General features: G+C 43.1%; 6 protein-coding genes across 6 annotated transcripts; 3 read left to right on the top strand and 3 right to left on the bottom strand.

Annotated features, from left to right (window-relative positions):
* Window positions 1–5,848: 5,848 nt before the first annotated feature.
* On the bottom strand, window positions 5,849–6,187 carry SERLADRAFT_345173 (uncharacterized protein; the record flags this gene model as incomplete). Its single annotated transcript, XM_007312263.1, has 1 exon — window positions 5,849–6,187. A coding segment is annotated over one exon (339 nt), but the record flags the coding sequence as incomplete, so codon positions are not given.
* A 3,139-nt stretch (window positions 6,188–9,326) lies between these two features.
* SERLADRAFT_454765 (uncharacterized protein) lies at window positions 9,327–11,393 on the bottom strand (the record flags this gene model as incomplete). Its single annotated transcript, XM_007312262.1, has 6 exons — window positions 9,327–9,500; window positions 9,546–10,068; window positions 10,123–10,563; window positions 10,619–11,008; window positions 11,058–11,175; window positions 11,237–11,393. The coding sequence occupies 6 exons, from the start codon at window positions 11,335–11,337 to the stop codon at window positions 9,421–9,423; spliced, it is 1,653 nt and encodes a 550-aa protein (XP_007312324.1).
* An 82-nt stretch (window positions 11,394–11,475) lies between these two features.
* Window positions 11,476–13,096, top strand: SERLADRAFT_454761 (uncharacterized protein; the record flags this gene model as incomplete). Its single annotated transcript, XM_007312261.1, has 3 exons — window positions 11,476–12,152; window positions 12,219–12,611; window positions 12,667–13,096. Coding segments are annotated over 2 exons (435 nt in total), but the record flags the coding sequence as incomplete, so codon positions are not given.
* Window positions 13,097–13,239: 143 nt separating this feature from the next.
* Window positions 13,240–13,599, bottom strand: SERLADRAFT_375659 (uncharacterized protein; the record flags this gene model as incomplete). The annotated part of the gene is made up of 2 exons (XM_007312260.1): window positions 13,240–13,273; window positions 13,317–13,599. A coding segment is annotated over one exon (153 nt), but the record flags the coding sequence as incomplete, so codon positions are not given.
* A 501-nt stretch (window positions 13,600–14,100) lies between these two features.
* Window positions 14,101–14,571, top strand: SERLADRAFT_375658 (uncharacterized protein; the record flags this gene model as incomplete). The annotated part of the gene is made up of 2 exons (XM_007312259.1): window positions 14,101–14,492; window positions 14,551–14,571. A coding segment is annotated over one exon (179 nt), but the record flags the coding sequence as incomplete, so codon positions are not given.
* A 448-nt stretch (window positions 14,572–15,019) lies between these two features.
* SERLADRAFT_444353 (uncharacterized protein) lies at window positions 15,020–15,685 on the top strand (the record flags this gene model as incomplete). Its single annotated transcript, XM_007312258.1, has 2 exons — window positions 15,020–15,625; window positions 15,667–15,685. The coding sequence occupies 2 exons, from the start codon at window positions 15,243–15,245 to the stop codon at window positions 15,683–15,685; spliced, it is 402 nt and encodes a 133-aa protein (XP_007312320.1).
* Window positions 15,686–17,894: the final 2,209 nt, after the last annotated feature.

Genomic DNA, 17,894 nt, shown 5'->3' with positions numbered 1-17,894 from the left:
TCCACTGGGGGTAGTTAGTGCCAGACAAGGGATGGAACTTGGGATCAGAGTCAGACATGATGGGTGTTGTATAAGACGATAGAGCAAAGATAAATGATGTAGGAGACGGCTATAGGCGATGAAACAGTGGCAAAGACAATGGGTAACAGTAGGAGGTGAGCAGATAAGATGGTGAGGCGGTAGAGAGAGGATATGGAGAGGGTCAGAAAGCGCAAGGATAGGTCCAAATAGGGTCCAAAAAGCGTCCAAAAGCGATCCAGGAGGGTGCTAAGGCTTCCTAGTGCTGCTACAGGGTTACGCCTGTGTTCCCCTTTCAATTCCACACTGATATTAACAGAGAAATCGCCTCGAGACAGTGTTGGTTAATAGGGCTTGTATATGAGTCAACAAAGTGACTTAAGCTCCCGAAATTGATGCAGAGACAGATAAGATGGATGGATTGCCACCAAATCAGAGGTATAGGGAACATTTTTATAGAGTAATAGATGGCCCAAATATCACAAGAAGTGAAGCACAGGATGTGGAGATATGCAATAGGGGTCCAATAGGGGTGAAAGTGCCAAAAATGCGAACTTCACAGAGGATGATGGAGTGGATGGATTGCCCCCAAATTGAGGGTGTAAAGTGCAATAGTATAGGGTAGTAGATGGCTCAAATAGGGCCAAGATCCGAGCACAGGATGTGGAGATATGGAATAGGGGGCCAAAAGGTGATCAAATGATGATGAAGGCTCACAGAAAGATCCAGCTCAAATTCAACCGCTCTGACAGGTCTCCTAGGGTTATTTAGGCCATAGAAGACGATGGTAGAAGTTACAGGACAATCAGACAAGGATTGGGCGAGATATGGTGCAGATAAGACCAAAAAAGTGTCCGAAATGGGGGTAACTTGCAACAAGGAGTTGTTGTTGGAGATCAAGATGAGATCAGAGTAATCTGAGGTGATGGATGAGATAATAAGAGTCCCAGAAGACAATGGTTACGATGGATAAGCAGTAGGATGCTTGGATGGTGAGATATGAGGGCAGGAAGATGGCTAGAGCACAGGGCTCATAACCTGATAAAATTGGATAATGACCAGACCAGGGATTGAACCTGGAACCTTCTGGATACATGCCAGCTGCTCTACCAATTGAGCTATATGGCCAAGGTTATACAATGTAGGATCTTAAACATGACATGCAACCACGGACATCTTACACAGGATAGCTGCTGCATACTGGGCTGGCTTACAAATCAGAGGTATTATCCTATGGAGTATTGGTATGTCAGAGTATATTCTAACACTCCCTCCTGATCTGACATATCCATATATGGTAAGTGTATAAACATAGCCAAACATGTAAGAATGACTAAGCTCATACAATAGCACAATAAAGCACCAGGGCTCATAACCTATTAAGAACAAAGCTTGAAGGAAGTGTCTAGCCACTTGCTGAGAGCAATCAGGGACTAGAGTCCAATGTGAGTAACTATATTATTAGAGAGTATGACAGGTATACAGTACCTAGAGTCCAATGTGAGTAAATAGAGAATAGGAAGCATTGGACTTTGCAGTACTGTCCGAAGTTTTGTAAACAAAGGTAAACAAAGCAGCCACAAAGGCGAAATAATAGAGAACACAATCAATAGTGAATGATAGAAGAATAGATAGAGAAAGGAATGAAAATATATAGGTAGCACAAAGGTGCAGAATCACCAAAACTAACAGTTATACACCATGGCTTGTGGGCCTCAAAACTTGACTGTTGGCGCATAGAAGCACATAGCCGCAATCGGGCGTGGACAACATTGGAGATGTTTGCGAGGAGTCAGCCAACCTGGGACCTAGTGATGGAGATATTGCGAGGGATTGTGAAGAAAACTATTGCGGGCTCAGATAAGATCAGTGCAGGCCGCAAAAGACCTGATGTTGTCCGACACAGCTATTTTTTTTGTTGAAACCTGCCCCCTTCTTTTCTTTTCTGCAGGTCCATTTTTGTCACTTTTTCTCTTTCTCTTTCTAGAGCGTTTTTCTTTCATTTTTTCAGCACTGGCCCGATATAAGTCAAAGTGTTTAGCTTCAATGAGATATATTCCAGTTGCTTCAACAGAGGGATGTTGTGCAGCCTGTCCTATCCGCTGGAAGAGCGTACAAAGTGACTTTGTATATTTCCACTGAATAACCAAGCCCACATCCCGGATGTCAAGGCCCTGTCCTTTAAATGTCAGTCACTTTATTGATTATGCTTAGTAGCTAAAACTTGCCATTCCAGCTGTGTCTGTACAACAGATGCCCCAAATCTCTCCTTTTTGCAGCCTATCCATAGTTTTTTGCCGGAACTGTGCACTCATTCCTGAATGAAACCAAACAATTTTGTTTTGTTGATGAGCAGGGTACCGGCTTTGCAGGTAAGTCACTATTCTCTCTGTTTCCTTGCGGGAATCACTAAAAACCATAAACTTCTGAGATGGCTTTTCACCATCAATTGCAAGTACCCACTCTAAGTCATAAAGCGTCTTTGCAGGGTATTGTATTTCTTCTACCATGAGGTGAATATTCGGGTGATCACATGAACGCACAACTTGAACTACATTATTTTCTCTGATTTGTAGCTTTTACAACTCCGATTGATGTTCCCCGGACGTTGGTCACGACCTGCTTGATTTGAGTGGAAGGAGCGGAGGGGCAAATAGGGCCAAATCTGGCGCCACTATAAATTGTGCCAGTCGGCTATGTGTGTTATGCTCAACTCAAGTTTTGGTAAATTTTTGGATAATTATACAATCAGATTATATAATCACTAAACACTAGGATGTAGCATATACACACATCTGTCGACTGGTTTGAGTCTGTTTCAACTCCTGGTTGAGTCTCTCTATTTGTCCATCTGTTTGTGGAGGAACACCGTTGATAACTTAGGTTTGATGCCCAGCATTTGGCATAGTTCTTTTGTAAATTTGCTAGTGAAATGAAGTCCCCTATTTGAGATAGCCATGTCTGGCAACCCATGAATAGACCGTACAAAATCTTTAAATAAATCTGCTGTACCAGCGGCTGTAATAGTTTTATTGGTGAGAATGAAGACTACTTATTTGGAGAAGTGATCTACAACCACTATTATTGAATTGTACCTGTTTGACTTGGGCAGATCCATTGTGAAATCAACCAATATATCCTGCCAGGGACCAGCTGGTATTGGATTTGGCACAAGTTTACCGGCTGGCGGTTGATGAGAGTTCTTTGCCATGGCACATCTCAGACAGGATTTTACATACTCCTGTACGTCTTTGACCATGCCAGGCCACATGTAGTGCCTGAGATCAACTCCATTGTCCATTGCCACGCAGGGTGCCCAGCTACTGGGTGTTTATCTATTGCCTTGATCCTTGTATGCTCAGGCACATGGATTTTTTTTTAAAATGAAAGATCCCGTCTTTCCATAAATAATATTTATTGCCATCAAGGTGTGCTTTTTCTTCTGATGAGATGTTTTTCTTGAAGATTTCTGGAAGATTGGAATCCTGCCCAATTTGAATATTGGCAACCCTGGATTGATCTATCAGGGTAACACTCTTGATGTCATTGGCATAATCTTCTCTTCCAGACAAAGCATCCGCTTTTCCCATAAAAGTTCCTGGTTTATGAATTGATTTGTAATTAAACCTTGACAAGTATACCATGCAGTAGGCCTGTCTTTGGTTCAAGTCCCGAGCTGCTATAAAATACTCCAGATTTTTATCATCAGTGAAGATTTCAAATTGGTGCCTAGCACCTTCTAAGTAGTGCTGCCAGTGCTCTAGAGCTCTAATGATGGCCAGCATCTCTTTGTTGTAGATTTGATAATTGCACTCTGTAGGCAACAAACTATGCAATATATAGGCACAAAGCATCCAATGATCGTCAGGGCAACTAATTAACAGAACAGCCCCAGTAACAAAATCAGAAGAGTTGGCTCCTAGCCAGAACTCTTTGTCTAATCCTGGAAATGCTAATATGGGCACTGTTATAAATGCCTGTTTAAGTCTATCAAAAGCTTCTTGTTCTTTGGTGCCCTAATGCCTAACAATGTCCTTTTTTGTGAGATCATTCAACAGTCTCATTATCTTTGTGAAGTTTTTGACAGATTTTTGGTAGAAGTTGCCTAAGCCAAGGAAGGCCCTAACTCCTTTGACGCAAGTAGGTTCTGGCCAATTCAATGTAGCTTGAACTTTCTCAGGGTCCATCCTGATTCAGGTCTGGCCTATTATCATACTAAGGAAGTTCATCAGGAAAGATGGGGGTAGCTATATAGAGCTCTATAGCACTATAAGTACTCATAAAGCTGTTATAGTGGTCAAACCTGTTATAGAACCTCTGCCATCTATAGAGCCTCATATAGCTCTATAAATGCTCTTATAGATGTTGGAAATTGTTGTGTGGCTGATTGAAAAAAATTAACACAGACAGGATTTGAACTCTCAATCTGCTAGTCAGCTTTTTGGTGACTAAGCAACCTATAGCTACACATCACATTTATCCACTACACCATGAAAGCTTATAAAATGTATCATACAGGTGTTATATATTGACCTTTCATGGACTTAGATTATTTTTTTACTCATTGTCACTACTTATATTTGGATAAATCGTTATTCTTATTTTGTGAGTATCAGGGATACAAACTACTATTTCACTAATACAAGCTATATAATTAATTAATACTGGATGATTTATTAGCCCTTTTAAGCACCTTGAACTATATTATAACTATGACCTTTGCAGCTATAGGAGCTATATAGGCTGCTATAGGCTATAAAAGCACTTATAGTACCTTGCCTATAATAATATACTTGACTCCAAACACTTCTGGCCTCTTTCTATTATTGAACAAGTTTATCAGATTAATCCAGAGTTTGAGGGAATTGTAGATACTTCTCCCCTTGGTTAAATTTTTGCCTACTACTGTGCTATAAGAGCTATAAGAGCTATGATTGCACTGATAGTACTATAGTTTCTATGAATGCATTTATATATATAGATGGTGGCTATATAGCACTATATAGCAAAAGGGTTTTTCCTGATGGCCAAGTCTATTTCCTTCACTTTAAAATTAAATTTTTTGAGTTTGACAAATAGGTCCTGTTCCTGTAAGTGTCAAAGGACTTCTTGCACAATCCTGTCATGCTCAGCCTCATCGTCCAACTTTGTAAATGTTAAGAAAATGGTCAATGTAAATGATAACACACTTTTCCATATCCACAAAATTTTCATTTATCATGCTCTGGAAGGTCGCTGGTGAATTGGTCAACCCAAAGAACATGACAAGGGGTTCAAAGGATCCTCAGTGGCACGTGAGCCTTCCAAGCATCTTCTTCTTTGATGAGTACATTGTTGTACCCCCATCTGAAATCTGTCTTTGTTAAGGTCTTGGTGTCAGCCAAATTGTCTACTAGCTGACTGATTAAAGGCAGTGGATATTTATTTTTAACTGTGTACTCATTACCATCCTTTTAATGGATGTAAAACACCGGGGATGTCTTAGGGCTCTTGGAAGGTCTGATGTAACCCTTTCATAGCTGCTTGTCTATGAAACTAGAACCCTCATCTCTTTCTGGAGCAGAGATGGGAATCATATGGTCCTTTCTCGGCTTGAGGGTGTCCTTCAAATCTATAGCATGGTCCCAAGGCTTAGCCTCTGGGAAACACTCTGATTTATGTTTTGAAATGACTTTCCAGAAGTTATGGTACTCTGGAGGCACCATCTTTTTAATCTCTTCCTCAGGCTTTACCTCGTCATTGTCATTGTCAACCTTATCTAAAGATCTGAGTTTGGCATAAACGTGACAAGCGTTTATCTTTTCTTCAGTCCCAGTTTGACGGATGTGACTTAGCTTACCCAAGTCATTACACTCCTGAGGGCAATGTGACAATGTGACAACCCCTGTCTGCCAGTCAATCTCAAATTTGTGTTTAAATAGCAGGTCCAGCCTAAAATTAAATTAATTTTCCCTAGTTGGGTAGCCTTGGCGGTGACTCGTTCTCTGTGTCCTTGGTACTTGACAATAAAAGAACATTTGTGCATTATGCAGCCACCCATGTTTAGTGTACCATCAATGTTATAGACGGGAATAGACATATCTAATTTTACAAGGGGGAGTCCATTTTGCTCCGCCCAGACCTGGTCTATGAAAACACTGTTGGCATCTGAATCAAGCAGTGCACTGGTTGGGTGTACTATGCCTGGGCAAGGTCTTCCACACCAACATCTAAATGAATCCCTTTTTGGAATAAATATGTGCACATTAACACACACCTTGGGATTTTGGTGGAAAGTGACTCCAAAGAAGAAGAAGAACTAAAAAAAAACATGTTTTTTACTTTCAATTTTTTTATATTCTTTTTTTTACCAGAATCAAGCACCCTAGTAGTTATCTTGCCGGGGCCATGCTCCTGGGGAGATGCTGGTGCAGCAGTAATATCACAAGTATTACAGTCACATTTCTGAATACAAGTACATACTTCAGATAATAAGTTAAAAATTTTATTTACAAAATGGGGAGCCACCCCCTTTCCTTTATTGCTCGTGCAACACCCTGGAGCAGGGGCCACCTTGTTGTGGTTTGCTTCATTGTTTTTAAGAGTGAAGGCACCCAAGTGATCTAAGCTCTGAGTTCTTTTCCCTGGGCCTTCATTTCAGCAACCTGTTGGTCATAAAAGAAGGCCCGGACTTTGTCATACAAACGACCAGCCACAGTTGTAGTAGTTGCCCTTGAATCTGTGCATCTGTCTGCCCTGGACCACACTAATATCCATAGGAGCACCCGGTCCTGGCTGCAGCCCAAACAGCTTGAACCCGTGAGAGTGATTGTTGTTTTGGTTTGATGACCCAGGGTGCCTCTGGGAAAAGTTGTTTGTGGTGGTGGTCCCGCCACCAAATTGCATTTTGTAGAGCTCCATGGCCCTACCAATTTTGCAGACCTCTTCTGCTGCTTGCCAGAGGTTCTCGCTTCTCATATCCTGCAGATAGAGCTGTTCTGCAATGTGAGGGGCCACATTGTGTTCCAGCAGATCCACTGCATGTTCATTTCCAAAACTTCCTTGGATGGAGAGGACCAGGAACAGGCATCTGTCATCATGTTTCCTTGTTTGAAGGAACAGATTTGCTGACACACCCAGTCATGCTCAGCTTGGGGTTTGAAATATCTTTCAATTTCAATCTTGAGTTCCTCCCAAGTAGGCCAGTGACCAGCAGTATAGCACCCTTGGAGTCTAACTTGGGCATATTAACCTGCCACAGGTCTTTTGAGCCTTGACAGCACAGCTATTGCTATTCAAAATCATCTGAAAAGACATCTCAATTTGCCTTGATCCAGATTTGGAGCTTGATCCACCATTTGGAAAATTTAGCCTGATCTCCCTCAAAAGCACTGGGATCAGCAACAATTTCAACTTTCTTGTTTAATTTTTTGTTCAATGGTTCCAGCACTTTGGTTTGCCTGGATTTCTTCTAGTTGTGCGGTGAGATTTGTAATCTTCTCCCACATTTGGTAAGGGACAGTATTAACATCCACTGTTTGTACTTGCACTGACATGGCGACTTGTTTGATTTAGTGATGTAAAGTAAAAAAAATGTAACAGGGGGTCCCCGCTTGCTATCTGCAGATCTACCCCTTCCCTGCTGGATATTGGATCTCAATCTCTGACTACCCACACTATAGTAATTGAAATTTTATATAAAAGGTAAATGTAGTAAACCCTGGTCCAAATGGTTGTCAGGGGGTGGTCCACTTGTTAAGCTGTCAACCCTTCTCCAGACTGGCAAAGGCAAGTAAGTGCCCAGCCTGGTCAGAGGAATGCAAAAAAGGAGTTTTGTATGTAAATCTAATCAACAATAGTTCCACACCACCGTTGAGCTATAGTACTCCCCTTGACACTGGGGGCTGTGTAATGTTTGGTTTGATTCTCTCTAGTACCCCGTCCTCAGGAGCTCGCCTGTAGGATTGGGACACACACTTGGTTTCCACTGGCTAGCAAATGCTAAATACCAGTCTGGCACCCAAGTCTTACTGTTTGAAAGATGTCCACTTAACCCTGTGGTCCAAGTTTGCACAAAGTGTGAGAGAGTAGAAAGAGCAAGTCCTAATGTTACAACCAATGTTTTGATATTCTGGCGCACAACTTAGACAGGCAAGAGTGAAGAAGGTAGGAGTGGCTAAACCCCTTAGGATAGGACCAAGTTAGTTGTGGGTATACAACAGGAGGACTGCTGAGGAGTCTCCTGGGTCTATTGGGGTATTTATTTGTACATATTGTACTATACAGTTGATAAAGCAGTGGCTGATGATGTCATAGGGCACAGCCCATGTGACCAGCTCCATCGCATGAGAGACTTGTATCTAAACATGAAGAAAGTAGCGCAGCACGAGAAAGTAAGGATAGAGGGAGTTTGAAAATAAAAGGAAAGTGCCGCATGTCACAAAAGAGAAAGAAGGTTGAAACGGAGGATGAAAGTTAAAGGTACAAAAATTGTGCATCCTAACAATGCCTCTGAAGTTTCACCAACGAATGATGACATGAATAACAAACTTCCAGGTAGCCCAGTTGCATAATATCTTCATTGATCCTTCAAGGGCTCTGAAATCAAGGAAGTGTTGGAGTTGGAAAGAAAGTATAATTAGGAAGGAGTTTCCCATGCAAGCAGAAAATCCTGCGTACATGGAAATAAACTGAGTTAATTATCATTTGGCTGAGCACAGATTTACTACAGGAAGGCATGGTGATACACATCAAAGTCATAAGTACTTGGATGTATCACAGTTGGCAGACAAAGATTTTGTAGCAACTCCAAACATATAGACGAAGCGTGTAAGAGAGGCTTGAACAATGCTGTGCAAACATACTGCACAAGGAAAATATTTGCTCATATCCCATCTGACCTTGTGACTCTTTGATAATAAGCTTGCACAAATCATCGGAAGCAAGCTGTGGAAAATAGTCATTGTCAGCTGCATAATGTGTGTGGCACTGGTGATGTCTAGATTCTCGCAAGGAAAAAAGTTATATTGCATGCTCGTTGGCAGGATCAACAGCTTCCGCAGGTTCTTCAATTTGAATGGCCCGGGAATGCAGAGTGCAATCTCTCTGTAAAGCTTCAAAAACAAATTACCAAGGTAAACACTGCGACTGGCAAACATGATTCTGTAAATCACAAAACATCCATTGTTTCTTGTCCCTGGAGCGGAAAGTAATGCCATGTATCACAGCGATAGTACAAAGGTCTGCAACCCTTAAAAATTGGTGGAATGATTCGACCCTCAGTCCAAAAGTCGCGAGGGTGTATCTGTTGTGCAAGAAGCACATCATGGAACTTGGTTGTAATCGATAGGAATTAATTATTATCTCTCAAAACGGTAGTACTGTCAACACATTTGCAAAGCGCTGTAAGCTTCACAAGAGTACTCATAAGAATTCCATCGGTCTTTGAGAGGCGTCACCTCCAGCTTCATCATATACCACTCCAGCTATACGGAATGCTAGTTCTGTGGAAATGAGAGAAAGTTACTTCATATGAATTAATGCCTTACCATCAGCTTGCTGCTTAGTAGCTGCTTCTGCATACACGCGGACTACATCTTCTGTGCCACTCGGCCTTACAAATGACCGTCCACTGTCATATTTATGCGACAAATCATTGATTTTCTCTTGTAGCCCAGGTGGGCTGACCAATCGCCGTTCCGCGTCCTCCGTCTTGAAGATATTTCTATCTTCTACCAGAACCTTCACAAGACGATTGGGTAGATCAGTATATAGGGAGTCCCACTCAACACAGCCGTATGACCTATGGGCGAGGACAACCTCCACGAGTAACATATCCGAAAGTGCATCTCCAACGGTTTGATTAATCAACTGGGCCAAATTAATCAAATGATTAATTGCTATTGACTGCGCAAGGGTCGAGGGTTGACAGCCAGAAAGTATATTCTGGATTTGTTGGGAGAACAGGACAGTACCGTGACCATTTGCCTCGAAATATATGCCCACGTCATAATGCTCAGCTGCGTGATGGAGATGTTTTACACCAGTTGAGACACACTTCACAGGCAAGCGCTACCAATAATTTATTAGTAGTCTTTCTCATAAATCATACATTAGACAACTCACAGTGGAGAGGTATTTGGTTGAGCTGCCGTTTGCATATGCCGTCTGCACAACGCCAATTTTGATTCGATTTTCAAGACCAGCAGCTTTGACAAGTTCAACGATAAAACTGGCAACAAGTGCTGCAATTTTGTCTCCATCTAGCATGTGGTATTGGCCTCGACTGTCTAGATAGTAATACATCAACCGATCCGCATCACCATCAAGACTGCATGCGCGCTGTCCTGGTTGAAGAACAGTCATCAAAGAAGGAGGTATCTTCTGAGTAGTCTTGATGTAATCTGCACCACAAAGGTTATTTAATGCACCCGGGTTGTCAATGGCTGTATTGGTCAAAAGCATTGGCATGGAGGCGGCAAGGTATTGAGCGAGCTTTGCGGCAATCGGAGCACCCACACCATTGGCGCAGTCAATCACTAAAGGTGAAGGCGTGGGTTTTCCTAGCTATCATTGTGTAAAGGTAAATAAAAAAAAGTTCGCCATTTACGACATAGCTCACCAGGAGTTTCTTGAATGCCTCGCTGAGCTTGGTAAAATATCCATGTTCTGAGTCGTCGCCGAAACATTCTTCGGTGCCCTTCGTATTTATAGCTTTGACAAGATAATGTAGAATAGGGGTCGTGGTGATACCAGCATTTCTTGCTTCGGCCCCGATAGCTGCAAAACCATCCTCGAGAGCAGCCACCAGGGCAGGGCCTGAAGGGCGCGTGTCCCGAGCGTAGACAACTCTAGCAGGCTTCGACAAGTCTATTTTTTCAGCTTCGACGAACTCTTCGAGAGTAGATAAAAACATTTCGGTAGTGGATGAATTAGCCAGGGTTGTAGCGTATACCTCCCAGGACGAATCAAGCATTTCTCCGCGTGGATCGACCATTTTCACACCGTTATCCTGAATCCCGATGATATAAGATGAACAACTCTTAATTTTATATACATACCGTTTCGGGGTTATGAGATGCTGTTACCATAATGCCTACAGTTTTGCCATCCATTTTCTTGCTTCGAAGGCCAGCTAGAATACCAACCCTGAACAGAACAGAATCGAGCACTTTCCCACTTCAATGTACAAAACCAATAGTCAGGAACAAATCTGATTGGGAATATGTAAAACTCATACGGCATTCTGAACCCTGCAGTTCCATAATTAAAATAAGCGGGATAAAGCTTAGGGTGAAGATCTGAGAAGAGTGTGATCTTTCCCAATGGTAGTGAATTCATCTTCGGTGTAGACAGAATGAGTGCAAGAAGCGGGGAATTTCCAGTCAACCAACTGTGAGAAGTGACATTACCCGGCGGAGTTGGCATCAGCGGGCGGAGTTGATATCTACAAGGCCCCCTATTCCTGGTCCCTCAGTGACCAGGTTTGATAGATAGCATTCCTCGTCGCAAATTGTATAGGACCGTCTTCCGGTTTGTCCTTGTTTACAATATGTCCTTTTTTCATTTTTGTACCCTTCTCTTATCACTATCGATAATCGCTCTCCAAGTAGTCGACTACTACACTCCATCTCACTATCCTTCACCCAATCGTTCAACGGTCGTGTCTTTCTAGGTCGTGATCTGGTCGTGATCTTTATGATTCACTCACTGGTGGTGTCTGAAACTGAAGGTGATGTTGAGGGGGAAATCACAAGTGCACGTCTCAACCAGTGGTTTGCGTTTTCTTGTGTGTTTGATGGAGAGGAACTCCCTACACTATCCCGCTATCCCATTGGACGTATGCTGATTGTACAGGTCCTTTCTCTGACTCACTAGACAATTATACTTATCTGACTTGTTCACAATTGCGATCCATTGCGGCAACCCATAACATCACTTCTATTTGTCGTGCTACCAAATCTGTGCTCCTCGCTTTACTACGTGATCATGCTTGTTCTCAGATCTGTTCCCCATGGCTCATATTTACCTTTCAAGTCATGATTCACCCTCGTACTCGTCTCCAAAACGCTCCGCCCGCCATCTCAATGCATGAAGCCTTGCGAGAGCACCTTGGTGCGTTGGACAGAGAATCGGAACTGCAAAGATTAACATATGCACGTCAACACACACACAATGTCGCTGATACTGCTAACTTTCCTTGGATCGCTACACAACAACAGAAACATGACATTATTTGTGCGTGGCAAACTCAATACGCTGTCGATGCGCTTACGAGGAAGACTTGTGCCGTTTGTGCTCGCAGGTTTGCGCCCACTCATATTCATGTTGTGCATGGCTCTGACGTTGACCTTCCCTCTTGACAAACTTTTTCCTCCCCCGTCGTGTGTTACCTAATAACTACGACTTTGCGTTATACAACGAGGCAATCTTACACGTCAATGGGCTCCACACCCCTTGGTTACTTGGTGACATCCACGTTTGTGGGAGTTGTCGGCACAGCCTGCTTCATAACAATAAGCAGCCAAAAGATGCTTTTGCAAACTTTCAATATTATGGCCATCAATGTATACCTGTTACAGAACGTAATGCATTTTCTGCTGCCAGTATGTTTGGTAAAAGCATTGGTATCTCGCGCACGTGCAACCGTTCATTCCTATCTATTTTCAGACAAAACCTTTCATGGCGATCCTACCGCATCCCAACATTACGTCCGAGGCAATGTTGCTATCATCCCTCAAGACTCTGTTCACTTACGACAGGTCTTGCCCCCTTCCTCCGAAGACATTGTGAAAGCTGTTTGTACTGTTTTTGTAGGAAAGGATTCCGTTGTCAGTAGAGCAAATGTTGCCAAGATTAGCCCCATATTATGCAGTAAACATAATGTTCAAATTATGATTCAATTTTTGGTCGCAAATAACCCGTGGTACAGAGTGGGTTTCAGTCAAGAAAATTTAGACGCGTTATATGACGGACCTTCATCTCACGGTGTTCCCGCTGCCATCCAACTTAATTTCCTTCCAAGTGAAAGGGTTGGTGAGACCGCTTCATGTTGCGCTGACCATACTGATCGTGAGGAGAACCTCGTTGAACATAACACTGAAGAAGACAATTCTGATTTTGTTCGCGAAGCTGTGGGTTACACAAATGGAGATCACTCACCTGCTAGCTATCGGCTGATGAAAGCTACTGCTCTTGCCCACTGTCTAGACGGTAAACAATTTGTTGAGATGTGTTCTGGTTCCCACCTACTTGCTGACCACGATCCTGCCGTGTTGACCTACCTTTTTCCCCACTTAGACCCCTGGGGAATAGGCTGTTTTCATCATCCCGATCGACGTCTTGACCAAGCTATATCTTTTGAGCGCCAGTTTTGCAACTTGATATTGCAAGATGACTCTCCCTTTCAAAGTGACCCTGACTTTGCGTATGTTTGTTGGAACATAATGCAGCGACGTGAAGTCATGAAACATGTCACCTTTCATATTCAAGCTTCCGAACGCATATCAATAGGTAGGCAAATTAGTGAACAAGCACCCGCACTTACCAATCTCATTTGTATCTGGGAGTCCGACCCTTACGCGAAACCTTCCAACCGTCAACAGAAAGCTGCTGTTAAGCTTCTTAATTGTTTAAAGTTCTTAGCCAAGGATGTGAAGGGTAGCAGTGGCTACAAGCAGTGTCGGCGCAATGAGATCCGTGTGTTGATGAAGCTGTTAGGTACTCCGGCTTTATTTTTGACTATTAATCCTTCAGTTATCAATCACTTTTTGGTCGGCCTCTTTGGTGACGTGTTGCCCGAGGAGTGGAAAATTTTGAGTGCTCTGCAAAGGTCTGTATTTGTCGCAAAGAACCCCGGTTCAGCCGCTCTCCATTTCGATCATATCATTACCAGTTTTATGAACATCGTTTTGAAGTATGGTAGCAAGCAACCTGGCTTGTTTGGTGTTTGTGACACATACTATGGGATGGTTGAGGCTCAGGGGAGAGGTACTTTGCATTGTCACATGCTGATATGGATACGTGGCGATCCTAACCCTCAAAGCTTGCGTGATCGCATGTTGGCAGACGAGGACTACAAGACCCAGATTTTCACTTGGTTGGAGTCTATGTCTATCATTCAATGTGAGCTGCCTGGTACAACAGAAGTCGTAATCGACAGCCCTGACCATCCACTTCAGAGGCCTCCACGTGCACCTGACCAACTAGATCCTAGACTCGCAGATTGGCTGATATTGAGTGAAGACGACGTTCATTTTGCACAACGCTTTCAAGACTTTGTTACTGATTTAGCGCTCACATGTAATTGGCACGAGCATACGGACACGTGCTGGAAACACTTGCGACCGGGAGAGCCTCGCAATGACCAACATTGTAGGATGCGAATAAACGGGTCTACTTGTTCTCTCACTGAACTTGATAGTGAGACCCAAGGAATATTATTGTGGAGATTGCACCCAAAGATTAACAACTTTAATGACATTGTCATCTTCCTACTTAAGTGTAATATGGACATCAAATATGTTGGTTTGGGTGAAGCGGCGAAAGCCTTACTTTACTATATAAGCAATTATATCACTAAGAGCACGCTCCGTGCACGTTGGCCTGGACGCATTGCATTACGCGATTAAGCAGAACGAGAAGAAATTTCCCCAAAGTGACGACACTCCTGAGTCGGTGAGGAGTCAAAGTTTGTTCACTAAAAGTGTAAATGCTATAATGGCTCGTCAAGAGATGTCACATCAACAAGTCATGTCCTACCTCATTGGAGGAGGGGACTGTTATACCAGTCATTCCTTTCACGTTCTTAGATGGTCTGAATTTGACCAATACATATCTTCCCACTTCGCTGGAGACCTTCAGTCTTCATCCTCTGTAGAAGATGATAGTAATGTCCCTTTTCATGACAACGCTGGGCACCTACTTTCCCGTGCTGATGACCAAACTGCACTCACAGAGGAGATTAGTGTGAGTGTCGAAAACAACTATATCTCGATCAATAGCGACTTACAAGATTATTGCTATCGTAGTAAGAAGAGGTTTTCCAAAGTCTTCCTTTATGGGACTACATTGAATGCTGCCAAAAGATCCTTAGCTCCCATGAGTCTGCAAGACTAACGTGGTTGGATCATACAGACGAGGTTCGTCACAAGGATGGATGTTTGCAACTACGACCTGGTAGATCTGCGGCACCCAGAGGGCAATTCCTGCATAAACACCCACAACACTTGACACACTTAATCTGGATGAGAGAACTTCATCTCGTGCCTGTCCTTCTGGGGCGCCCTCTTCCAAGACCTGATCGTGATGGTGAGGAGTTTGATAATTGGAGTCGGGCAATGCTCATTTTGTTCAAGCCCTGGAGACGTCCCTCCGACTTGAGATCTACAAACGAGAGTTGGACAGAAGCATTTCAACGTTATGATTTCTCACCTAAACATAAAACACTCATGGCAAATATGAATGTTGAAAATGAATGCAAGGACACAAGAGACCTACACTCCCACGTCCGTCGAACAAACCCGCATCAACCTGAACTATTCACCGCGATGGATGGTATGCAGCATTCAGATGACATTGAGGGTCCCGGATTCTCTGTTCTAAATGGCCCCTCCCTGCAAACAATGGGGTTAGATGATCATGATGATGATGCTTTCGAGGAAGATGTAGCTCAAATGGAAAGCAGTGATCTCACCGATTGTGAATGTATTCTTCTTAACATGAATTGCTGTGGAATTTTTGATGTCATTCCCAATGCACCTATAAACCCCAATCTTCACCACTCAACTCTCATGGCTGATTGTGACAAAAGGTTAATAGGTATGCAAGCGTTGATGATGAAAGAGATCAAGTAAAAAAAAAGACCTACATCAGACAGACCTTCAAATAGTGATGACTTGCCACCAACCGAACATTTGGAGGATTTTGCTGAGCCCCTCACGCATGTCACTGAGATTGCAGGTCCCTCACATCACGCCCTCCCATCCACGTCCTCTCCTATTGACTATCTATCAGATGTGATCCGCAACACAGGCATCGCCGGTAACGACGAGCAAGAACGAGCATTTTGGATAGTTGGCAACCATTTTCTCTGTAATGCTGACAATCAGCTCTTGCTGCATATCACGGGTATATGTGGTTCTGGAAAAAGCCATGTTATCAATGCGATTGTCGAATTATTCAAGAGAAACAATGCTGCTCATCAGATTATCATGAGTGCTCCCACAGCTTGTGCCGCTGTGTTAATAAAAGGTTACACAATTCACGCACTGACTTTTCTACCAAAAGCCAAACACCAAAACAAGAGCAATTGGAAGTAATCTGGCGCGACATCAAGTATCTTGTCATCAACAAGATTTCCATGGTATCTGCACACCTGCTCAGTGACATTTCCCATAGAATGAGTACTGCCAAAGCTTGGGATAGAAACACTGCAAATAAGCCATTTGGTGGTGTAAATGTCATCTTCACAGGAGATTTTGGTCAATTGGCACCTGTGCAAGATCATGCTTTATTTAGTAATCAATTAATCACTAAATTGATGCCTAACACCACACAAACCACTTATGGCCAATCAGCACTCCATGGCGCTTTTCTATGGTGTCAGTTAACACAAGTCGTAGAGTTAAAAAAAAATTGGCATGCCCATGAAGATCCTGACTTCCTCAATCTCCTACATCAAATACGATCTGGACGGGCTTGGAATGGTAAACTGGAGAAAGACAAATTTCAAAGGGGAACTGATGAAAACTACGCTCGCTTTGATTATGCCGTCCTACACGACAAAATGATCCACGTACTACTTGCGCATGATCCAGGAGCTCTTCAAAAATTCAGAAATGCACCAGTCATAGTTGCGGAGAATGTCATCAGGGACGCACTCAACCTTCAAAAAGTCATCTGTTTTGCAGCGTCAACTGATCAAGACTTCCATGTCTATTGCTCCACCAACACCTACAAGAAGAAAAAGTTACCGGACTATATCCAACAGCGTATCTGGAACATAAGGTCAAGTGTCACCCAGGATAACTTGGGTTTCTTGCCTCTAATTCCTTCCATGCCCGTTATGATTATGGAAAACGCCACCATAAAAGAAAACATTGTGAACGGCTCACAAGGCATTCTGGAGAGCATCAAGTTTACTGTAGATGAGAAGGGTAATCAATACACGGAATGTGTTTATGTCAGAATTCCTGGTTGTCTGTTACAAGCACCTGGCTTACCTCTCGGTGTTGTGCCCATTTTGCCTGTTCCTACCTCCTTTACCTACAAAGATGAAGATGGTTGCAACTGGAGGATCAATAGGAGACAACTCCCTCTCCTACCCGCATTTGCTTTCACCGATTACAAGATCCAAGGACAACCAGTAGATAATGTAATCATAGACCTCGCAGGTTGTCACAGCCTCCAAAGTGCATATGTCATGTTGTCCTGTGCTAGAACACTAAATGGCATAGCAATTCTCTGTTGGTTTCCTTCAACAAAAGTCTACTACCACTTAGGTGAACAATTCCGCTCTGAATTTTCTCCATTGAAACAACATGATACAGCAACAACGGCACAGTACATCAACCTCAATCTTTCCTCCAACAATCTGCCCCGGTGTTAACCAACACCACCATTCCATATCGCCACCCTCTTCCTCCTTAATGGTACAGTGTTCTTGCCCCCCTCGCACTAACAAACAGATGCAATGTACCGTAACTGCTGTCACAACTATAGCCTCACAAGTGCCACACAACTGCCAACCTTTTCTGATATATATATAACACCTCGGTGCTGCTTTCCCTCCTCAACATATCACTTTTCCCTCCTCAACATATCACTTTTCCCTCGTCATCTTTGAACGGCATATAGAAGCATACTTTGTCAAACGTGGACCTCACGGTATGTGGACA

This window comes from Serpula lacrymans (assembly GCF_000218685.1).
Source record: "Serpula lacrymans var. lacrymans S7.9 unplaced genomic scaffold SERLAscaffold_1, whole genome shotgun sequence".
Classification (NCBI taxonomy): domain Eukaryota; kingdom Fungi; phylum Basidiomycota; class Agaricomycetes; order Boletales; family Serpulaceae; genus Serpula; species Serpula lacrymans.
The sequence above is the reverse complement of the archived record's forward strand: the minus strand, read 5'-3'. Positions and strand labels throughout refer to the sequence as shown.